We start from the raw sequence: 24,833 nt of genomic DNA, 5'->3' as shown, positions 1-24,833 counted from the left end.
GTTCTGTACACACAGCCCGGCTAGCTCAGTCGGTAGAGCATGAGACTCTTAATCTCAGGGTCGTGGGTTCGAGCCCCACGTTGGGCGCTTCCTTTTGAATAGGAAGTGATTTCACAGCCTCCCTAGTGGTAATTGGAAATCCTTAAGCAATGGAATTTAATCCCTATATTTTTCAGTATATAATCAATCTTTAATAAGGATATCACAGCCTCCCTAGTGGTAATTGGAAATCCTTAAGCAATGGAATTTAATCCCTATATTTTTCAGTATATAATCAATCTTTAATAAGGATAATTTCTTAAAGTACATATTATGATTAAAAATACTAACACAAATATTTTTGTAGTATTGATGTTTTATTAGTAGTATTTCTCCAACTTAAAAAACTACTAAAATAATAGAGTAAAATTTGACCAACTATAAAAAATAAAATATTAAAATGTATTTAAAAAAAATTGTGAATACAGATGAGTAGTACAATCTTTACGTCTATGAGCACAGTGAGGTAAATTTAGAGGTGCAAAAACAACGTGCGCCCAACGTGGGGCTCGAACCCACGACCCTGAGATTAAGAGTCTCATGCTCTACCGACTGAGCTAGCCGGGCAACTGACAGAATAAAGGAAGGAGCTCAGTAAGAACATAACAAGGACACTCCCCTTCATCTCTCTGCAATGGTGGATGTACTGTGTGTTTCTTGAGACTTGGGCTTGGGCTGACCTGGAATGTGCTTGTGCCCTGAGACGAGTGAGTGAGTGAGTGAGCGTCTATCTGGGGAAATGAGAGCAGAGGGAGAGCAGCTCGTTCTAATACAATCGCTGCAGCAGGCTCAACCAATACCCCGCTTGTTTCTCTACAGACAGAAGAACTAGGCAATAGTTGTTTAGAGAACGCAGCACTTCACTGTTTGAGTGAAAGAGATGTGCATGCTGGCAGCTACAAATACATTTTTCGGACCACGGATAATAAAAAGAAAAAAGAAAAACTTGTTATACTTCTATTCGGAAAATTCTCTATTACAATACTAGTTTTGTCAGAGTACTCGGCACACCCCTAGTTGCTAGTTAGTTAACTAACATTAGCTAGCTGGCTATTGTTTGTCTGGGGAGTTCCATTTGTTGCAGAAGCTTACTAGCTAGCTGACTAGCAAGCTAGTAGCTAACAACCATAGCTAGCTACAGCTCCTCTCCACAGATAAGGTTAGTTATAAAAATCTTTGTTGTCTTTGCTGTTGGTGGCTTGTTCTCTGTTGTCTAGCTAATGAGCTAGCTGGCTAACGTTCATCAGGCAGCTGTATTGTAGCCAACCAGGAGTAGAAAAGCCAATGGGCAAGCCACTACCAGTAGTAGTGTTGTCATACCAGAATTTTGACTTCAATACCGATACCAGGTTTAAAACAATGAAAACAATGGATACACTACAAGAAAGCCAAGGAAATGGTTACAGTAGGTATGGGTCATCAAGTTATAGCAGCAATCTACCTCACCAAGCAAAGTGAGAAGAATAAGAGCACCACATTGAAGCTACCCAGTAACACCTGTATGGGTGGTGTTTTCATCATGTTTGACAGTCTCCTGGAGGGGAAGGAGTCTCTCCAAGAAATGGCCATATCACAGTGTGCCGATATGGACAGCCCCATCAAGAGGATCCTCCTGGATGATCTATTTTGGGAGAAAGTGGTAAGCAGCCTGAAACTCCTGTAACCTATAGCAGTAGCCATTGCACGGATTGAGGGAGACAATGCCATCCTGACTGATCTTCAGACTCTGCTTGCATACAGTGCCTTGCGAAAGTATTCAGCCCCCTTGAACTTTGCGACCTTTTGCCACATTTCAGGCTTCAAACATAAAGATATAAAACTGTATTTTTTTGTGAAGAATCAACAACAAGTGGGACATAATCATGAAGTGGAACGACATTTATTGTATATTTCAAAATGTTTTAACAAATCAAAAACGGAAAAATTGGGCGTGCAAAATTATTCAGCCCCTTTACTTTCAGTGCAGCAAACTCTCTCCAGAAGTTCAGTGAGGATCTCTGAATGATCCAATGTTGACCTAAATGACTAATGATGATAAATACAATCCACCTGTGTGTAATCAAGTCTCCGTATAAATGCACCTGCACTGTGATAGTCTCAGAGGTCCGTTAAAAGCGCAGAGAGCATCATGAAGAACAAGGAACACACCAGGCAGGTCCGAGATACTGCTGTGAAGAAGTTTAAAGCCGGATTTGGATACAAAAAGATTTCCCAAGCTTTAAACATCCCAAGGAGCACTGTGCAAGCGATAATATTGAAATGGAAGGAGTATCAGACCACTGCAAATCTACCAAGACCTGGCCGTCCCTCTAAACTTTCAGCTCATACAAGGAGAAGACTGATCAGAGATGCAGGCAAGAGGCCCATGATCACTCTGGATGAACTGCAGAGATCTACAGCTGAGGTGGGAGACTCTGTCCATAGGACAACAATCGGTCGTATATTGCACAAATCTGGCCTTTATGGAAGAGTGGCAAGAAGAAAGCCATTTCTTAAAGATATCCATAAAAAGTGTCGTTTAAAGTTTGCCACAAGCCACCTGGGAGACACACCAAACATGTGGAAGAAGGTGCTCTGGTCAGATGAAACCAAAATTGAACTTTTTGGCAACAATGCAAAACGTTATGTTTGGCGTAAAAGCAACACAGCTGAACACACCATCCCCACTGTCAAACATGGTGGTGGCAGCATCATGGTTTGGGCCTGCTTTTCTTCAGCAGGGACAGGGAAGATGGTTAAAATTGATGGGAAGATGGATGGAGCCAAATACAGGACCATTCTGGAAGAAAACCTGATGGAGTCTGCAAAAGACCTGAGACTGGGACGGAGATTTGTCTTCCAACAAGACAATGATCCAAAACATAAAGCAAAATCTACAATGGAATGGTTCAAAAATAAACATATCCAGGTGTTAGAATGGCCAAGTCAAAGTCCAGACCTGAATCCAATCGAGAATCTGTGGAAAGAACTGAAAACTGCTGTTCACAAATGCTCTCCATCCAACCTCACTGAGCTCGAGCTGTTTTGCAAGGAGGAATGGGAAAACATTTCAGTCTCTCGATGTGCAAAACTGATAGAGACATACCCCAAGCGACTTACAGCTGTAATCGCAGCAAAAGGTGGCGCTACAAAGTATTAACTTAAGGGGGCTGAATAATTTTGCACGCCCAATTTTTCAGTTTTTGATTTGTTAAAAAAGTTTGAAATATCCAATAAATGTCGTTCCACTTCATGATTGTGTCCCACTTGTTGTTGATTCTTCACAAAAAAATACAGTTTTATATCTTTATGTTTGAAGCCTGAAATGTGGCAAAAGGTCGCAAAGTTCAAGGGGGCCGAATACTTTCGCAAGGCACTGTATGTAAGAGAAGAAATCCGTACTGCCCTGCCCACTTCACCGTTGCTCCAAGCAGAGGAAACTGCAGTTATGAAATACATCAAAAAAGCGTGAAGACTTTTGCCTGAAGCCCATACACGCCGCAGCGTACATGTTGGACCCCAAGTATGCTGGGAAGAGCATCCTGTCTGGTGCAGAGATCAACAAGGCCTGTGGTGTCATCACTAAAGTGTCTCGCCACCTTGACCTGGATGAGGGCAAGGTTCTTGGCAGTCTGGCGAAGTACACTTCCAAGCAAGGGCTTTGGGATGGAGATGAATTGTGGCAGTAGTGCCAATATATATCTCATCAGCCACCTGGTGGAAGGGACTTTGTGGATCTGAGGCTCTTTCCCCTGTTGCCTCCTTCATCCTCCAAATCCCACCAACATCAGCTGCCTCAAAGCGCAACTGGTCCTTGTTTGGGAACACACACACACCAAAGGACACAACATACGGACCAATACAACAAGGATTGAAAAATTGGTGGCATCCGGGCATATTTTTGTCTTTTTGAGCCTGACAATGAGCCATCCTCAACAAGGTTGGAAAGTGATAGTGAAGATGAGGCCTCAGAGTCTGATGTTCAAGAGGGGGACATTGAGGAGGTCCAGGGAGAAGACATGGAAGCCTGAGAGGAAGACAACCAAAGCATTAGTTTCTAGACTATCATTTTACGTTTACGTATGTTGAAAAAGTTTTTGGGAGATGTGATGGATCATTGGGGATCATTCAATATTCTCTTTATTTTGTTGTTCAGTGAAATCATCCCATGTGAAGAGTCAACTCATTTAATTAAAGTTCAATTCGTAACTAAATAGTTAAAAAAATATATATATTGGAAGGATTTAATAATTTGCAATTATGTCTACTTATGATAAGGTCAAATGTTTATGTTTCTGTCTCCATATGATATGGTAAATATATCCGATGCAAAAAACATCTACATTTAAATGGTATTAATATTAATTTGCATATATTTCTGAAAATGTCCATATTTTACTGTTAATTCACACCTCTGAGTATTCCCCAAAATGTGCAACCCTACAAATAACATTTTATTTTATTGTGAAAGATGTTTTGATCACATTTGATCACAAATTATGGAAATTTGATGTTCAGTCAACTTTAATGGGTAGTGCAAGTGTATTGCCTAACATAAAAACAATATAATGTACTCTAATTTACAGTACTGGAGCATACTAAAGGTCAATTTTGAAATATGCATCTTACATTTTTTGCTTTTGGAGTAACTGGTTGCTAAAATAACAAAATTGAGAAGACATAATGATGTCCTGTTTTGGTGATTAAATCAAAGTGCACATTATATTTAATAGTATACTTATATTTTGGATCAATGGTTGTGTGGTGAAAGATGTATGCACAATTATAGGTTTGAATGTAAGACTGGCTGCGTTACAAGTACTACCCGTTTGGAGTTGAAATGTCACCACATACTTTTGAAAATAGCACCAAAGCAACAAAAAAAAAAAAAAAAAAAACAGGTGACTTCAATTCGGGTCTTTTTTGTGCAGTTTTATTAAATAGAGAATACATCTACTGGGTTCGATACTGCGACGCACTGAGTCGCATATGCGACCGTTTGACTTGGCAGTGCGACACACATTTTTTTTACTGGTTGCAATAGTGCCAGTGATTTCTTGTTACCTGGTCACGTTAGATTTTGGTTCACAATTCGCTTTTTTTAATCACAATGATTTACTCATACAGTAATGTGCAATTAACCAAAAATATACCAACTTTCTGAAGAGGCAAAGGGAATGCCCTTGTCTGTGTGTGTCAGGGCTCGACATACAGGGACATTTTTGGAAACCCTATGGGGTAGTCGATCATCCCCGCCAGTAGCCTGCATAGGCAATTATTTATCGAGGCTACATAATTGATAAAAAAAAACAGATGTATTCTCGACGCTGTCGTTATGTTGATTATTTATCACACGCACAAGATAATCTATAGATAATCTGTCGGACTGAGAGCGCTCTCAAACAACTGGTTGTTGCATGAGTGAAGACCGACAGGGGTAGGAAAGCAGTAAGATGTTCCAAGTTATGATATCTACCAGTAAATGCTAATGCAAAAACAATTATTCAAACAAGCTATTAAAAAAGTTCTACGTCTTGGTTGAATATTTGCGATGCGCAATTCAGTCATCATGATGCAGCCTACTTTGTAAATCTGACATTTCCTTTGGGCTCTTTGGTTCTTGAAAAGTAATTGAAGTTATGGTAGACAATTTATAACTTATACTGATCCAATATAATTATCTGTCACTTCATTTCTGATCAGTTTTTATGAGCGATGTAAGTGATACGTTTTTTATGAGAGACGTAAGTGCTTTGGTTTGTTTCCTAACGCTCGGTGTGGTAAAACCATGTACGGTTATTATGAGCTCAACGCACGACCCTGAGATTAAGAGTCTCATGCTCTACCGACTGAGCTAGCCGGGCAACTGACGGAATAAGGGAAGGAGCTCACTAAGAACATAACAAGGACACTCCCCTTCATCTCTCTGTACTGTGTGTTTCTTGAGACTTGGGCTGACCTGGAATGTGCTTGTGCCCTGAGACGAGTGAGTGAGTGAGGGGAAATGAGAGCAGAGGGAGAGCAGCAGGCTCAACCAATACCCGCTCGTTTCTCTACAGACAGAAGAACTAGGCAATAGTTGTTTAGAGAACGCAGCACTTCACTGTTTGAGTGAAAGAGATGTGCATGCTGGCAGCTACAAATACATTTTTCGGACCACGGATAATAAAAAGAAAAAAGAAAAACTTGTTATACTTCTATTCGGAAAATTCTCTATTACAATACTAGTTTTGTCAGAGTACTCGGCACACCCCTAGTTGCTAGTTAGTTAACTAACATTAGCTAGCTGGCTAGTGTTTGTCTGGGGAGTTCCATTTGTTGCAGAAGCTTACTAGCTAGCTGACTAGCAAGCTAGTAGCTAACAACCATAGCTAGCTACAGCTCCTCTCCACAGATAGGGTTAGTTATAAAAATCTTTGTTGTCTTTGCTGTTGGTGGCTTGTTCTCTGTTGTCTAGCTAATGAGCTAGCTGGCTAACGTTCATCAGGCAGCTGTATTGTAGCCAACCAGGAGTAGAAAAGCCAATGGGCAAGCCACTACCAGTAGTAGTGTTGTCATACCAGAATTTTGACTTCAATACCGATACCAGGTTTAAAACAATGAAAAACAATGGATACACTACAAGAAAGCCAAGGAAATGGTTACAGTAGGTATGGGTCATCAAGTTATAGCAGCAATCTACCTCACCAAGCAAAGTGAGAAGAATAAGAGCACCACATTGAAGCTACCCAGTAACACCTGTATGGGTGGTGTTGTCATCATGTTTGACAGTCTCCTGGAGGGGAAGGAGTCTCTCCAAGAAATGGCCATATCACAGTCTGCCGATATGGACAGCCCCATCAAGAGGATCCTCCTGGATGATCTATTTTGGGAGAAAGTGGTAAGCAGCCTGAAACTCCTGTAACCTATAGCAGTAGCCATTGCACGGATTGAGGGAGACAATGCCATCCTGACTGATCTTCAGACTCTGCTTGCATATGTAAGAGAAGAAATCCGTACTGCCCTGCCCACTTCACCGTTGCTCCAAGCAGAGGAAACTGCAGTTATGAAATACATCAAAAAAGCGTGAAGACTTTTGCCTGAAGCCCATACACGCCGCAGCGTACATGTTGGACCCCAAGTATGCTGGGAAGAGCATCCTGTCTGGTGCAGAGATCAACAAGGCCTGTGGTGTCATCACTAAAGTGTCTCGCCACCTTGACCTGGATGAGGGCAAGGTTCTTGGCAGTCTGGCGAAGTACACATCCAAGCAAGGGCTTTGGGATGGAGATGAATTGTGGCAGTAGTGCCAATATATATCTCATCAGCCACCTGGTGGAAGGGACTTTGTGGATCTGAGGCTCTTTCCCCTGTTGCCTCCTTCATCCTCCAAATCCCACCAACATCAGCTGCCTCAAAGCGCAACTGGTCCTTGTTTGGGAACACACACACACCAAAGGACGCAACATACGGACCAATACAACAAGGATTGAAAAATTGGTGGCATCTGGGCAAATGTTTGTCTTTTTGAGCCTGACAATGAGCCATCCTCAACAAGGTTGGAAAGTGATAGTGAAGATGAGGCCTCAGAGTCTGATGTTCAAGAGGGGAACATTGGGGAGGTCCAGGGAGAAGACATGTAAGCCTGAGAGGAAGACAACCAAAGCATTAGTTTCTAGACTATCATTTTACAGATGTATGTTGAAAAAGTTTTTGGGAGATGTGATGGATCATTGGGGATCATTCAATATTCTCTTTCTTTTGTTGTTCAGTGAAATCATCCCATGTGAAGAGTCAACTAATTTAATTAGTTCAATTCGTAACTAAATAGTTTAAAAAATATATATATTGGAAGGATTTAACAATTTGCAATTATGTCTACTTATGATAAGGTCAAATGTTTATGTTTCTGTCTCCATATGATATGGTATCCGATGCAAAAAACATCTACATTTAAATGGTATTCATATTAATTTGCATATATTTCTGAAAATGTCCATATTTTACTGTTAATTCACACCTCTGAGTATTCCCCAAAATGTGCAACCCTACAAATAACATTTTATTTTATTGTGAAAGATGTTTTGATCACATTTGATCACAAATTATGGAAATTTGATGTTCAATCAACTTTAATGGGTAGTGCAAGTGTATTGCCTAACATAAAAACAATATAATGTACTCTAATTTACAGTACTGGAGCATACTAAAGGTCAATTTTGAAATATGCATCTTACATTTTTTGCTTTTGGAGTAACTGTTTGCTAAAATAACAAAATTGAGAAGACATAATGATGTCCTGTTTTGGTGATTAAATCAAAGTGCACATTATATTTAATAGTATACTTATATTTTGGATCAATGGTTGTGTGGTGAAAGATGTATGCACAATTATAGGTTTGAATGTAAGACTGGCTGCGTTACAAGTACTACCCGTTTGGAGTTGAAATGTCACCATATACTTTTGAAAATAGCACCAAAGCAACAAAAAAAACAAAAAAAAAACAGGTGACTTCAATTCGGGTCTTTTTTGTGCAGTTTTATTAAATAGAGAATACATCTACTGGGTTCGATACTGCGACGCACTGAGTCGCATATGCGACCGTTTGACTTGGCAGTGCGACACACATTTTTTTTACTGGTTGCAATAGTGCCAGTGATTTCTTGTTACCTGGTCACGTTAGATTTTGGTTCACAATTCGCTTTTTTTAATCACAATGATTTACTCATACAGTAATGTGCAATTAACCAAAAATATACCAACTTTCTGAAGAGGCAAAGGGAATGCCCTTGTCTGTGTGTGTCAGGGCTCGACATACAGGGACATTTTTGGAAACCCTATGGGGTAGTCGATCATCCCCGCCAGTAGCCTGCATAGGCAATTATTTATCGAGGCTACATAATTGATAAAAAAAACAGATGTATTCTCGACGCTGTCGTTATGTTGATTATTTATCACACGCACAAGATCATCTATAGATAATCTGTCGGACTGAGAGCGCTCTCAAACAACTGGTTGTTGCATGAGTGAAGACCGACAGGGGTAGGAAAGCAGTAAGATGTTCCAAGTTATGATATCTACCAGTAAATGCTAATGCAAAAACAATTATTCAAACAAGCTATTAAAAAAGTTATACGTCTTGGTTGAATATTTGCGATGCGCAATTCAGTCATCATGATGCAGCCTACTTTGTAAATCTGACATTTCCTTTGGGCTCTTTGGTTCTTGAAAAGTAATTGAAGTTATGGTAGACAATTTATAAGTTATACTGATCCAATATAATTATCTGTCACTTCATTTCTGATCAGTTTTTATGAGCGATGTAAGTGATACGTTTTTTATGAGAGACGTAAGGGCTTTGGTTTGTTTCCTAACGCTCGGTGTGGTAAAACCATGTACGGTTATTATGAGCTCGACAACATTGAATGTTGGTTGTAACTTGGTCTTCCAATCAAAGTGTTCCCTTACAAAGGGAAGCAGGTTTTTGGTCACTTTCTCGTTTTTAAAACATGATACAGTAACCCCTCAATAACTCTTCAACATCTCAAATGGCGAGACTGACTAGCTACCACATGGACAGACTTTATTAGTTTGTTTGTCAGGAGCATGTTGTCTATATAATCGGGCAATGCCGTAAAAATAATGTGAATGGCAATGCATAATGCCACTGGGTAGGCCTATTAATTTTTTAAATTATTCTTAAACTTTTTATATACGTGAGTTCCAAACATCTCCAACATCGCTGCCCCAGCATGAGTTTTTTTATGCACGTGATGTCAGAATGCATTCACCGTTCCAAATGTGATTATTATGCAAAAGGACTGTTAACACGCGCTGCCTGCTAATTATCAACAGGCTGTTTCAACTTGTCAATTTCAAATTATTTTCTAACAAGTTCTAACAACACGAGGGCCCCCTCAGGAGACTGAAAAGACTTGGCACTTGTCTTCAGACTCTCAAATGGTTCAACAGCTGCACCATCGAGAGCATCCTGACTGGTTGCATCACTGCCTGGTATGGCAACTGCTCGGCCTCCGACCGCAAGGCACGACAGAGGGTAGTGCGTACGGTTCAGTACATCACTGGGGCCAAGCTTCCTGCCATCCAGGACCGCTATACCAGGCGGTGTCAGAAGAAGGCCCTAAAAATGGTCAAAGACTCCAGCCACCCTAGTCATAGACTGTTCTCTCTGCTACTGCACGGCAAGCGGTACTGGAGCGCCAAGTCGATGTCCAAAAGGATTCTTAACAGCTTCTACCCCCAAGCAATAAGACTCCTGAACAGCTAATCAAAGGGGTACCCCGATCCCTCTTTTATACTGCTGCTACACTGTTTTTAACCTATGCATAGTCACTTTAACTCTGCCTACATGTACATATTACCTCAACTAACCAGCACATTGACTCTGTACTGGTACAACCTCTATATAGCATAGCTTGTTATTTTACTGCTACTGTTTAATTATTTGTTACTTATTTTTTTACTTAACACGTGTATTATAAAAAATCCCTCTTAAAGCATTGTTGGTTAAGGGCTTGTAAGTAAGCATTTCACTGTAAGGTGAAATTGTAACCAGGAAATTCCTTTTCCTGTAGTACACAAACATCTCCTGTTGTATTCGGCGCATGTGACAAATAAAATTTGATCTGATTTGATTTGTATTTTCTAACAGTTTGAATTGAGGTGTGTTCCGCCTCCTCATAAAATTCACATAGAAGTAGCCCATTCCAGCATTGCAGACAATTTATGTTTGAGGCTTTACTGAGCCGGACAAACTCTTCTCTTCGAGGAGAGCCCACGCACTTCACCAATGTTTGCGCAGATCAAATATGCAGACATTTGTGCTGTCTTGCACGAATTGGAACATTTTCAGGCTGGCGCTCGCATCGCCTTACTTTTTGTTTTCCTTACAAATAACAACTTTGGACATGTGTACTTTCCTATCAAAGTAAGTTCCTTATTTTCTTTTTATCATGTTGTTGTTTCTACTGTAGGTACATACAGTATGCATGTATGTATGTACGGAGCACAATGTATTTACAGTTTTATTCACGGTTTTAAGTATTGGTGACAAATAATGCATTCCGATTATTGCATAGATTGTAATGGACACCTATGATGTGTGTAAAATACTTTTTTGAAGGTTGTACTGATTGTAATGAGCTAAGGCTAAGTTATTTGCCAGCTATGTGTGGCACCATGTTTGTTGACATTATACAATGCATTCTGGGTGTCATGTTAAACGTCTGTCAGACCAAAGATGTTATAATGAGGAATGGTTCACTCATCTTTCGGCTAAACTTACGGAAGTGAATGAAGGGAAGTGAATGATCGTAGACGACACACCCCCTTCAACATGCATACTATAAACAGACCAAACTCATCTCCTCTTACTATCTTTGGTTGATGGAACAAACAAAAAACATGGCGGCATGCACAAACTAACCATCAACTTATTACTTTTGATTTCTAGAAAGTGTTTTACTCAATTATTTCGATCAATGGTGAGCTCTCCCGTGATGTGATTAATTATAAATAGTAATTGCTATTAGCTCATTCATATTGTATATTTCTGTCAACTGAGAGTTATACAAATATGAACGCTAATTTGGTTGTTTTTCAAAAAAAGAAAAATTAAGTGAGTTTGAGAAGGAAAACCTGAAAACTCGGGGAAATCACAGTGCTTCTCCCCCCTTAGAATCTTTTTTTTGCAGTTTCAAGTATGTTTTTTTTTTCATATTCTGCCCTCTAGAGGATTTAGCAGAAAATAACACATGGCACTTTGAAATCTGCAATAAATACACTTTGCACATTATTTTCAGTCTATTTTCTTTGCTTTCCAAATCAATGTAAGAACACAAGGGCATGCTAATTTAAAAGATGGCTTGTCATTATTAGCATGGTTCTGTATGGAATACAGGCACATTATGGGACACAGGCCAGGTCATTATACATTTCTGTATAAATAAAATTGTTGAACCAAATCATGTGATGGTGCCACCAACTGAAAAAGTTGGTTAGCACCAGTGCCATCAGCGGAAAAAGTTAGTGTAGAAGACGGCACCTAAATGTTACATCAAATATATCCCTAAAATAAAGTAAAGATAAATGGCTGGTGCGTTTATAAATGTTTTTGTTTTATTTTATTGGTCAGGTATGCCAACCTCACGTGTTGCAGTGTGAGTAGACTGGACTTATCTGAGTGCTGACCTCTATGCATGATAGGCTGGTGAGTTATGTTATGACTGGAGGTTTGTATCTGCTTTTTTTCACGTGCTTTGATCGTTTTTGTGTAATGAACAGGGCCTATTTCTCTTTAATCAGGATACAAGGATGGAAGACATGTCAGAAACTCAACTCAATCAAGGCCAGCTGTCACCCAGCAAATACAAATACACTGCATTGCAAAAAAAGGCACATGACAGATGCAATGTTAATTTCTTCCCATGAGAACAGACAGACAGAGTACTTAACTGATTATTCCTATTTTCAGACTGGAATAAAGCTGGGGTCCTACCTGGTGTCAAACATTAAGCCATCATGAATGGTAGGGCTTTCCGCATCAGTTGAGCTATTCATAATTAAAGGTACAATAAAAATAGCAGGGTAGAGGTGGTATTGTTATTGACGTTGCTGTATTTATGATATGATAACTAACAACAGTTTATTTTCCTGTAGATTAAGGAAGAACAGCTCTGAGATCCCTAAACAAGAGATGATTATCTGGCTGTAAAGACTTGAAGATAGGCCTTATTTGGAGCACTGTACCGCCTTTACCCAAAGTTATTTTATAGCATATGAAATTGATATTTTGGTCAATAAATCATCTTGATTACTTTGATTTCTACAATTTGTGCTATGGCTGTGCATAAGTGTTATAAAGTGAGTGATTAGTATTTATAACTAATAAAACATGAAAACAACTCATTCTAAAATGTCTAGAAATGTCTTAAGTCGGATGTCTCAAGACATTGGTATTTCTATGGACTGTCTTAAAGACGTCTTCATTTTCTAAGACAAGTCGTAAGACAGGTCTCTAAATGCCTCAAGACGTCTTAATTTATATGTCTTTAGACATCACAGGGAAGGAATATCAGGGGAATCTCCAAATCAACCTGGTCCCAGAGCATTTCGTATTATTCTGTACGTAAATCCGAGGCACACCATTTATTTATGTTATGTTATATGTTATGCTTCGTATGGTATTTATTCATTTGTCGGTGTCTATCACTCATTTCGTATGACAGGTTACAAATTACTTTTCATTTTATGTTTTGAGTTTGCAAAACATAGAATATGTTTCGAATTAGCAAAACGTATGATATTTTATGAATTCTAGCTAGGTGGCCAACGTTAGCTAGCTGGCTAACGTTAACTAGGCAATGGGTTTAGGGGAAGGGTTAGCTAACATGCTAAGCAGTTGCAAAATAGCTATAAAAAAATAGTAAGCAGTTGAAAAGTTGCTAATTAGCTGAAGTTGTCCTTGATGAGATTTGAACTCGCAACCTTTGGGTTGCTAGACATTCGCGTTATACACCCGACCAAACTACTTTCATTTTTGCCTTAAGGAACCATCGGTCTTATGTACCCATACCAAACGTCACATATCATACTACTGTTTGGGATTTACATTTAATATGGTGCGTCTAGTCTATGAGACCAGGCTTTCCCAAAAGAAAGTGAAAGTTCTGTACTTTTCTGAACTGAGATAAAGGGCTCACTCGGCCATATAAATGGGTAGAGGCAGCGTACCACCATTCAACTTCGAAGAAGACTAAGTAGAAGAATAAGCTATATCAGACAGATTCTTACATTTACAAAATGGGTGGAATCTACAGTTATTTATACCCAGAGGTAAGTAACCTACATTTGACTATTCATACTAAGATCCTTTCTGTTGGCAACTAGTCTGTAATCTGAAATCTATTTAGCAAAATTCTGAGAGAACATCCACAATTTCATAATTTTAAGGTGCCCGCAAGTATGAATGTATGCATTCCCCAAACCATAAAATGCTAGACTTACATTTAAATGCATTATTTGTTGTTTTTCAAAAGAGATACACGATCAGGAAATATAAGGGGAATGGGAAATCCTGTATGATTACTTCTCACTTATTAGAGTGAACTAACTTAGTCTGTTTTGCCCCAGTCTTCAGGGGAAATCACAGTTGTCACTCAGACAGAGACCTATCAGGACACAGACAGGTGAGCCTAGAACCTAGAATCTCTCTCTCCTTGGTCAAGTCAATCAAATTAATTTACAAACCCTTTTTACATTAGCAGATATCACAAAGTGCTTTACGGTAACCTGGCCTAAACCCCAAAGTGTAAACACTCCTGTCTATCTTTCACTTTCCCTATAAGTAAACTTCCCCTATCCCCACCCAGGTCACCTGAGCAACAAGGTAATAACACAGGGGATTCCCAGCCGTCAGGGAAGAGCCATGTTGGCCCTCAATTAGACAGCTCAGACAGGGAGGGGAGACCGTCTAAAATGTGGGGGGTCTATCCTTGTGGGGACCTAAAATTCCCCCAAGTCATTTCCCAATGAGGACAAGGGCTATTATAAATGTAGGGGTTTATGTTAAGGGTTAGAATTAGGGTTACGGGTTGATGTTAGGGGTTAATGTTGGGGTAAGTGTTCGGTTTAGGGTTAGGGGTGAGGGAAAATAGGATACTGAATGGAAATTCATTTTACATAACGTGTGTGTGTGTGTAAATACCCTGGTTTAAGCCTTATCTCTTTTACTATTGCTTTGAAAAGTGAACATCGGTTTCTGTCCACCCAGGTCACCAGAGCAACAAGGTGATAAGACTAACACAGGGAATTTCCTGGGGGAATCACGAAGTGCCTTAGGTGTAAGTAGGCTTAACTCTGTATATGACTGAAACAAAGACCAACTCAAGGAAATTATGTTTATGTGTGTGGGGTTTCCCCCTAATCAAAGCAGCTGGTTGGGTTAACATTTAGGGGAAATAGTTAAGGGTTTATTGTTTTTATATTACCACCACAACATAAACCTTTTTAAAATGATATATTCTGACTTGTTTATAACCCCCGTTTTTCTCTTGATTATTAAATATCTGTGTGCTCTTTTTATTAAGGCCAATGACAACATTGAGGATGTTGACAAGTTCAATGTCCTTGTGAGGTGTGCGGGAAAGACCATGGACATAGACGTGTTCCCTCTGGAGAGAATAGCAGTTCTGTTGGAAAATGCATGTCAGCAGGCAGGAAAGAAATGCAGCACAATGAAGCTTGTTTACAACGGTAGGCTATCTATCCACATGACGCATCCTTATGAGTTAAAGCAGTAGGCCAGTTGTTTATTTCCTATGGATTGTTGTTGTTTTGTTGTTGACCGGTGTAGAACAAGGTCATGAGAATCTTACATAGGCTAGGTAATTCACAGTTAAACACTTAGCTGTAAAAGTATTGTATACTAAGATATGAATGGAAATGGTCTTTCTTTAATAATAAAAAACAGCTTCTAAAAGATTGGTTTGATGACTTCTGTTTGCAGGGGAAATGCTGGATGAGAGCAAAACAGTGAAACACTACAAGCTACGAAGAGGAAACTCAGTCAACCTCATTCATGCCTGTTAAAAGTATGTAGCCTAAGTTAAATGTGTTACTTATTCTTACTGTTCGTGTCATCATAGCTGCAGAAAGCAGAATATAATATAAATTGGTATCTTTGTGTCAAAACTGAGAAAGGCTATAAGATGCACTACACATAAATGGTATTACATAGTATCATTACCTACAATTTTATAAGCTAATCTTTGAGTGCTGGTGCCCTAGCATTACATTGTAAAAAACTATTGAGGCCCTAGACGCTAGCATTACATTTTACCATTAGGCCTACCTGCAATTTTGTCCTGTCTATTTGCTTTTAACAATAAAACTGATATTTATCCAGACTTGTGATAATTGTAGGCTACTTATTCTACAAGATCACAATGAATATTCAATTCGTATCATTTTAAGAAGCTAAAACTAATGCAAGAAATCATCAGGATACAACAGCAAACTAGATTAGAATAAAATATTGAGCTAACGTTAATATGCCTACATGGTTCCCTGACAAAAAGGTGTAGTCGTAGACCAGGCTTCAAATGACCACTAACACAGCGAAACGTTGAAATTTAGCCTACTTCATAATAAGCCAACTTACATCTAAGACCTAGAAGGCCAAATTATATTATTTCTTACTTCAAATAACTTACAAGTTGTGTGAACATCCTCGTGGTTCACGAACTCACGTGTTTACTGAGACATAAAATGTCAAGCGAAAAAAATGGGGGTCCTATAGGCCATTTTTGTGCGTCATAAACGTAATTGTCTTTTACCAAAGCACATTAAACACTAATGCAATTATGCTAGAGAATTGTTTGTTTCTAGTTCAAAATGAGTCTATATTTACTTATTTTCTAACTGCTTACAAGCTTACCTCGCCTGGCAGTTTAGGCTACCATTTGAACTAGTCAATGGGGGGGAAAGCCTGTAACGTTAGGCCCTAGGCCTAGCTCATACATTGTTTGTGCATCAATAACTACAACATTTTATTTGACCAAAACATGTTAAAACCTGAATGGAATTATGTTAATTGTTAAATGCTCCAGATACTCAACTAGACTAAAGAAGGCCAGTTTTATTGATTCTTTAATCAGAACAACAGTTTTCAGCTGTGCTAACATAATTGCAAAAGGGTTTTCTAATGATCAATTAGACTTTTAAAATGATAAACTTGGATTAGCTAACACAACGTGCCATTGGAACACAGGAGTGATGGTTAAAAATAAAACAATTTGTACCGAATAAAAAATACAAGTTAAATGTGATTCCATCATATTTTCAACTCTACTAATGGTTTCCTTGAAAATGTTGTGCTATATAGCAATTGTGCCCACTCTGGTATTGGCATGTGCGCTCTAGCCAACAACTCGCAGATAAAGGGTGCACAGATAGCCTACATGATGAGATTATTTGGCAGCTACAGGCTGTGTTTACATATTCGCGAACCACCCATCACTATATAAAACTCTGATGAGATTAGAGACGCGTTGGTTTTTATCAATTTCCACTGTCCTCCAAATTGCTGAATCACATCCTCACGTCAGCTACAAGAAGCAGCCACAAAGGGGCAACATAATACAATTAATGTAGGTGGTTGGAAAGACTTTATCGACCGATGCACCTTTGACAGTTCTTAATGTAGACTTTATTTGTGTGAATTAAACGTATGGTCGTATACATACATAAACAACATAGGCAAACGCTGTAATTTACTGTATATCATAGCTACTACTATCTCCTGAATTGGATTGCAAACCACGTGACAAATGCGGAAATTGGCACCGGTCGAAATCCGGCGAAAGGGGAGTTGATTCGTAGCTCAGTAGCGTTATTCGCTCATCCTTCTTCGTTGTTTGAGGTCCCATATTATTTTGTCTCTCAGTGACTTGGACTCAACCGACAAGGACACTAACTGCACTGTATGCGCATTTAACCTCAATTGCAGAATTTACAAGGTGAGTTCTTGGAGACCAAAATACGGTGATAATTATTTCCAAACTGAGTTTGCTACCATAGAGATCCAATATTAAATTAGTAATTCTACGGTTGCCATTTGCTCAGCACTGTCGAACTCCAAGTCCGAAGAGACAGCACGTGTCAAGACAGCAAGCGCAAACTCGTTTCAGGACGTAGCCGCATATTATAGAAATATCAGACTATAAACTAATCTTTGTACACAATCGTTTTTTTTTTTTTTTTACTGTTGCAGTTGACTAAATGTACATTAACTTACGTAAATCTACCAAAAGGTTCAGTTAACTAGTAGACTAAACTTATTTCAAGTGAGAGAAAGCCATTTTAGAACCCACAATAGTCACTGGTAGCGTAGGTGATTTGTTAAACGCTTCGAACACACCGACAGTAATTTTGTATTTTGGTACACCAGAATTACATTAATTACCAATGAAACGCTGCGTTTGCCTTGCAGCATTACGTTGCAGATGCAGCTGCAGTTCGTTCGATGTGGCGCATACGTTGGATTTATCGAATGTATGCGTCAAACTGTGAGCGTAAACGGCTTGACAGAAATAATAACAGAAGGTGAATATTGAACTTTTGTTGCATACAAATCCAGATGATACGGCATACTATTTTGCGCAATGAGGCTTGTCGGTGTTTGAAGTGCATCTGCTCTAGGCCAGGGTTTCCCAAACTCGGTCCTGGGCCCTACATCTATCTCATTGTGCAATTGGTTTGAATGGAATACTGTATTAGTCAGCTATAAGCAGTAGCGGTGTGTGGGGTAAAAAAAAAAAAAAAGTACCTAATTGTCATACTTGAGTAAAGGTATAGATAGATACCTTGCGAAAGTATTCGGCCCCCTTGAACTTTGCGACCTTATGCCACATTTCAGGCTTCAAACATAAAGATATAAAACTGTATTTTTTTTGTGAAGAATCAACAACAAGTGGGACACAATCATGAAGTGGAACAACATTTATTGGATATTTCAAACTTTTTTAACAAATCAAAAACTGAAAAATTGGGCGTGCAAAATTATTCAGCCCCTTTACTTTCAGTGCAGCAAACTCTCTCCAGAAGTTCAGTGAGGATCTCTGAATGATCCAATGTTGACCTAAATGACTAATGATGATAAATACAATCCACCTGTGTGTAATCAAGTCTCCGTATAAATGCACCTGCACTGTGATAGTCTCAGAGGTCCGTTAAAAGCGCAGAGAGCATCATGAAGAACAAGGAACACACCAGGCAGGTCCGAGATACTGTTGTGAAGAAGTTTAAAGCCGGATTTGGATACAAAAAGATTTCCCAAGCTTTAAACATCCCAAGGAGCACTGTGCAAGCGATAATATTGAAATGGAAGGAGTATCAGACCACTGCAAATCTACCAAGACCTGGCCGTCCCTCTAAACTTTCAGCTCATACAAGGAGAAGACTGATCAGAGATGCAGCCAAGAGGCCCATGATCACTCTGGATGAACTGCAGAGATCTACAGCTGAGGTGGGAGACTCTGTCCATAGGACAACAATCAGTCGTATATTGCACAAATCTGGCCTTTATGGAAGAGTGGCAAGAAGAAAGCCATTTCTTAAAGATATCCATAAAAAGTGTTGTTTAAAGTTTGCCACAAGCCACCTGGGAGACACACCAAACATGTGGAAGAAGGTGCTCTGGTCAGATGAAACCAAAATTGAACTTTTTGGCAACAATGCAAAACGTTATGTTTGGCGTAAAAGCAACACAGCTGAACACACCATCCCCACTGTCAAACATGGTGGTGGCAGCATCATGGTTTGGGCCTGCTTTTCTTCAGCAGGGACAGGGAAGATGGTTAAAATTGATGGGAAGATGGATGGAGCCAAATACAGGACCATTCTGGAAGAAAACCTGATGGAGTCTGCAAAAGACCTGAGACTGGGACGGAGATTTGTCTTCCAACAAGACAATGATCCAAAACATAAAGCAAAATCTACAATGGAATGGTTCAAAAATAAACATATCCAGGTGTTAGAATGGCCAAGTCAAAGTCCAGACCTGAATCCAATCGAGAATCTGTGGAAAGAACTGAAAACTGCTGTTCACAAATGCTGTTCACAAATGCTCTCCTCACTGAGCTCGAGCTGTTTTGCAAGGAGGAATGGGAAAACATTTCAGTCTCTCGATGTGCAAAACTGATAGAGACATACCCCAAGCGACTTACAGCTGTAATCGCAGCAAAAGGTGGCGCTACAAAGTATTAACTTAAGGGGGCTGAATAATTTTGCACGCCCAATTTTTCAGTTTTTGATTTGTTAAAAAAGTTTGAAATATCCAATAAATGTCGTTCCACTTCATGATTGTGTCCCACTTGTTGTTGATTCTTCACAAAAAAATACCGTTTTGTATCTTTATGTTTGAAGCCTGAAATGTGGCAAAAGGTCGCAAAGTTCCAGGGGGCCGAATACTTTCGCAAGGCACTGTAGATACCAAATAGAAAGTTGTAAAAGTGAAAGGCCGCCATTGTAAATAATAATTTTGTTCTTAACTGACTTGCCTAGTTAATAAAAAGTTAATGTAATTGCTAAAATATACATAAGTATCAAAAGTATAAATTTCAAATTCCTTATATTAAGCAAAGCAGATGGCACATTTTCTTGTTTTTAAAATTTACAGATAGCCATGGGTGCATTCCCAACACTCAGACATAATTGACAAACGATGCATTTTTGTTCAGTGAGTCTGCCAGATCAGAGGCAGTAGGGATGAGCTCTGTCAGTGACCATCGTGTTCTTGGTCACCTCCCTGACCAATGCCCTTCTCCCCCGATTGCTCAATTTGGCCGGGCGGCCAGCTCTAGGAAGAGTCTTGGTGGTTCAAAACTTCTTCCCTTTAAGAATGATGGAGGCCACTGTGTTCTTGAGCACCTTCAATGATGCAGAATTGTTTTGGGACAATTCCCCAGATCTGTGCTTCGACACAATCCTGTCTCTACAGACAATTCCTCATGGCTTAGTTTTTACTCTGACATGCACTGTCAACTGTGGGACCTTATATAGACAGGTGTGTGCCTTTCCAAATCATGTCCAATCGATTGAATTTACCACAGGTAGACTCCAATCAAGTTCTACATGTAACGCTCAATGAGTGAATAGGTGTGGAGTCAGGCGCAGAGAGCAAAAGGATGCGGGAAAAACACGCTTTAATGTCCAGAATAAATCACAGGAACAAAAATAGAAAACAATAATGTGAAAAATTTAAAGGACAGCGAGAAACCCGAAATGCAAACACAAACCACTCTAACACATACAGACGAACAAGCCGGCACAAACAGAAGCGGGCTGAACGAACTTAAATAACCCCACCCTAATAACCAAACAAGAAACGGGTGAAACCAATTAGACAAAACCAAACGAACACAGAACAAAGGATCGGTGGCAGCTAGTAGACCGGCGACGACGACCGCCGAGCGCCACCCGAACAAGAAGGGAAGTCACCTTCGGTAATATTCGTGACACTACATCTCAAGGATGATCAATGGAAACAGGATGCACCTGAGCTCAATTTCAAGTCTCATAGCAAAGGGTCTGAATAATTATGTAAATAAGGTATGTTTTTTTATTTTGAATACATTTGCAAAAATGTCTAAAACCCTGTTTTCTCTTTGTCATAATGGAGTAGGTTGATGACCGGAAAAAACAATTTAATACATTTTCGAATAAGGCTGTAACGTAACAAAATGTGGAAAAAGTCAAGGGGTCTGAATACTTTCCGAATGCACTGTAAATAGTAAAGTACAGATACCCCCCCAAAACGACTTCAGTAGTACTTTAAAGCATTTTGACTTAAGTACACTGACTACTTACTTTACACCACTGACTGTTAGGCCTATATATTGCGGTTGCGAGGCCTGTGAACTAAGGCCGAGCTAATAAGAAGACGGTGGCTGAATGAGTTCAACCACACCTGTGTTTTATCACAAAACTGGAGAGCAAAGAAAACAGGAGCTGCCTTCACTATTCCAGCACCATTTCAACTTCAACATAATCAAATTACCTATACAGTGACAACTAAAAGATACCAAAAAAAATGTGTCCAATCAGAATAAACTAAATATTGTGTGTGCGAGTAAAAAAAAAAACATTTTGACTCACCCTACTTGTAGAGAAACGCCAATGCCATCCTCCTCTCTTTCATTTTGTTAAAACGGTTTCTGACTCTTTGACTTTTTGTCCTAGGCTACTTGGCTTAGACGCTTGCTCGCTAGCCTAACTTCCTTTTGTTTTTCTTTAAAAATTTTACCTCCTTTTTGAGACAAGGACATCCCTACCGACCAAGCCCTCCCTAACCCGGACGACGCTAGGCCAATTGTGCGTCGCCCCACGGACCTCCCGGTCGCGGCCGGTTACGACAGAGCCTGAGCGCGAACCCAGGGACTCCGATGGCACAGCTGGCGCTGCACCCTTAACCACTGCGCCACCCGGGGGGCCAGCCTAACTTCCTTTCATGGGCAACATTAGCTAGCTAGCCTTCTAAATCTAGCTACATATTGTACTTCCACCCTCTCAGGCCAGGGGCACAATGTATGAATTTATGGTTGGATCAGAATCGCCTTTATAATCGTTGGGCAGTACAGAAAATTAAAGGGGCATTTCACCCTGTGGGAATCTGAGCTTGTTTTCATCATGTCTGAGGCATTTCTAGGACTCTGAGATGTGTTTCACACATAATTACCTAGGAGGAAGGGAGGTCAACGCTTTGAGCGCTGAATGATACACCCTATGATGACTTCCGGTGTATTGATTAAATGAATGTTGTCCTGCTTTGTGGCATTTCGCAAAGGCTCTGTTATACTGATCACACTATAGGATTGGTGACGATATGGTTTTCATTGTTCGATAGAGCCATTAGAGGACTTTTGTTCCTATCGATGGATTCATTGCTAAGTATTCAAGCATACACATGTTTTCCTGTCTTTTGAAAGACTACAACTTGTGTTGGGCGGTGCTTCATGCCCTGGCACCTGTCCCACCCCCAGAAAAGGAGGCAGACACTAACAACAATCCTTTGGGCAAAATGGAAAGATCTGACCGAACACAATGGCTTCAAGTGATTCCTCTCATCAACACAAATATTGACGATGGAGCATCTGTTAGCTACATGGTGACATTCAACCATACATGTTTCTACCGGAATATAGCGAAGAAGATTCGAAACAAAGATTTGGATTTATCTAACGTTAGAAGCTCAGCTGATGTTACAGCCGATGCCAGCACCAAGAGGGCAGATGACATGCATTTGCCTAGCTAGTTATTTTTTTTCCTGCAAGCCACCAAGCTAACTTTAGATGATCTACTCAAACCGATATGGTGTATTGCTGGCTAACATAATACTGTGATACAGTGGGGGGAAATCTATGTATTTTTCTGTTTGCTAATTTAGCTAGCTAGGTACACAACTACCAGTAGCCATATCTATGACTAAAAATAGTGGTTTTACAAAAGATCACCGATTTGTATCTCGATTGTGAAACCTCTTCTTTTTAGTCGTAGCTATGGCTAGTTACTAAACTGCAACCTACAATGTAGCTATGTAACGTCATTGAAGAAGGTTGACATTGGTTGTGATTATGACCTTGGATGCATTTCAATCTCACAAAATTCTAGGCATGACGCAAGATAGGATTCCAAACAGAGTAACAAGTATTGCATATCTAGCAAAATACATTTACTAGCAAACAGTGAGGAGAAACAATACTACAATGAACTTTTGTACAATCTCTAAAACTGAAGCTGGTTGTACTACATACCTAGACTAATTTGTATTGCCTGGTTACTGTGCAAAGGTTGAGAGTAATGCCATATTTCTTTCTATTAGGCAAGATATGTGCACGCATGTTCAACTATCCTCATGTTGATGTTATGCTGGCACGGTTCAACTGTTGTTCAAACTGTACAATAGAGTATGCAGACAATACCGTGTGGTGCCTGGTCTTCTTGTAGCAGAACTGAATCATGTGAACTGTCTCTCTCGAGGGATTATACATTATTATGTTGGATTTAAAGCAGATAACTCAAGAGGAGTTTAATAGCAGTTCATAATAAACACAGCTTTACAAGTATTCCCTGAACTTACTGTATGTTTCTTTGGAATGGCAATTTCTTTATGACCACCTCTCCCATAATCTGCTGATCACCAGTTCTTTTAGCTACAGATTGTTACACCAGACCATGCTGGAGGATGTTGCAGGCAGCAGAACGTTCTCCACGGCGTCTTCAGACTCTGTCACGTCTGTCACATGTGCTCAGTGTGAACCTGCTTTCATCTGTGAAGAGCACAGGGCGCCAGTGGCGAATTTGCCAATCTTGGTGTTCTCTGGCAAATGCCAAACGTCCTGCACGGTGTTGGGCTGTAAGCACAACCCCCACCTGTGGACGTCGGGCCCTCATACCACCCTCATGGAGTCTGTTTCTGACGGTTTGAGCAGACACATGCACATTTGTGGCCTGCTGGAGGTCATTTTGCAGGGCTCTGGCAGTGCTCCTCCTGCTCCTCCTTGCACAAAGGCGGAGGTAGTGGTCCTGCTGCTGGGTTGTTGCCCTCCTACGGCCTCCTCCACATCTCCTGATGTACTGGCCTGTCTCCTGGTAGCGCCTCCATGCTCTGGACACTACGCTGACAGACACAGCAAACCTTCTTGCCACAGCTCGCATTGATGTGCCATCCTGGATGAGCTGCACTACCTGAGCCACTTGTGTGGGTTGTAGACTCCTTCTCATGCTACCACTAGAGTGAAAGCACCGCCAGCATTCAAAAGGGACCAAAACATCAGCCAGGAAGCATAGGAACTGAGAAGTGGTCTGTGGTCACCACTTGCAGAACCACTCCTTTATTGGGGGTGTCTTGCTAATTGCCTATAATTTCCACCTGTTGTCTATTCCATTTGCACAACAGCATGTGAAATTTATTGTCAATCAGTGTTGCTTTCTAAGTGGACAGTTTGATTTCACAGAAGTGTGATTGACTTGGAGTTACATTGTGTTGTTTAAGTGTTCCCTTTATTTTTTGGAGCAGTGTAGATAAAAACAAATCGAAATGAAATACCCAGTGGTGGAAAAAGTACCAAACGGTCATACTTGAGTAAAAGTTGGCTTAATAAACTCAGCAAAAAAAGAAATGTCCCTTTTTCAGGACCATGTCTTTCAAAGATAATTTGTAAAAATCCAAATAACCTCATATCTTCATTGTAAAGGGTTTCAACACTGTTTCTCATGCTTGTTCAATGAACCATAAACAATTAATGAACGTGCACCT

General features: G+C 40.0%; 2 protein-coding genes, 1 long non-coding RNA gene and 2 other non-coding genes across 7 annotated transcripts in view; 4 read left to right on the top strand and 1 right to left on the bottom strand.

Moving 5' to 3' along the window:
- Window positions 1-14: 14 nt before the first annotated feature.
- On the top strand, window positions 15-87 carry trnak-cuu (transfer RNA lysine (anticodon CUU)). Its single transcript has one exon. It is a non-coding gene; the product is annotated as a tRNA-Lys (tRNA).
- A 446-nt stretch (window positions 88-533) lies between these two features.
- trnak-cuu (transfer RNA lysine (anticodon CUU)) lies at window positions 534-606 on the bottom strand. Its single transcript has one exon. It is a non-coding gene; the product is annotated as a tRNA-Lys (tRNA).
- A 10,052-nt stretch (window positions 607-10,658) lies between these two features.
- Window positions 10,659-12,851, top strand: LOC110500467 (uncharacterized). Of its 2 annotated transcripts, XR_016490310.1 has the most exons (5): window positions 10,659-10,946; window positions 12,153-12,227; window positions 12,323-12,412; window positions 12,492-12,545; window positions 12,677-12,851. It is a non-coding gene; the product is annotated as an uncharacterized LOC110500467 (long non-coding RNA). The 2 variants fall into 2 exon arrangements; XR_016490311.1 differs by lacking the exons at window positions 12,492-12,545; window positions 12,677-12,851 and having other exon boundaries at window positions 10,666-10,946; window positions 12,323-12,461.
- An 825-nt stretch (window positions 12,852-13,676) lies between these two features.
- Window positions 13,677-15,924, top strand: LOC149973222 (uncharacterized). Its single transcript, XM_090214554.1, has 5 exons — window positions 13,677-13,852; window positions 14,150-14,205; window positions 14,790-14,859; window positions 15,106-15,271; window positions 15,525-15,924. Exons 1-5 carry the CDS (start codon window positions 13,820-13,822, stop codon window positions 15,605-15,607), a joined length of 408 nt encoding a protein of 135 aa, XP_090070680.1. The 5' UTR covers window positions 13,677-13,819; the 3' UTR covers window positions 15,608-15,924.
- Window positions 15,925-17,154: 1,230 nt separating this feature from the next.
- LOC110500465 (adipose-secreted signaling protein) overlaps window positions 17,155-24,833 on the top strand; it is a 28,454-nt gene continuing 20,775 nt past the window's right edge. Inside the window, exon 1 of one of the 2 annotated variants that reach the window (XM_021577850.3) lies at window positions 17,155-17,535. The gene's annotated coding sequence lies outside the window, so the exon portion shown is untranslated. The remainder of the gene's footprint in view (window positions 17,536-24,833) is intronic. The other variant, XM_090214553.1, reaches the window with a different exon arrangement.

This window comes from Oncorhynchus mykiss, chromosome 21 (assembly GCF_057628025.1).
Source record: "Oncorhynchus mykiss isolate SJ-2025 chromosome 21, ASM5762802v1, whole genome shotgun sequence".
NCBI classification, from domain to species: Eukaryota; Metazoa; Chordata; class Actinopteri; order Salmoniformes; family Salmonidae; genus Oncorhynchus; species Oncorhynchus mykiss.
The sequence above is the reverse complement of the archived record's forward strand: the minus strand, read 5'-3'. Positions and strand labels throughout refer to the sequence as shown.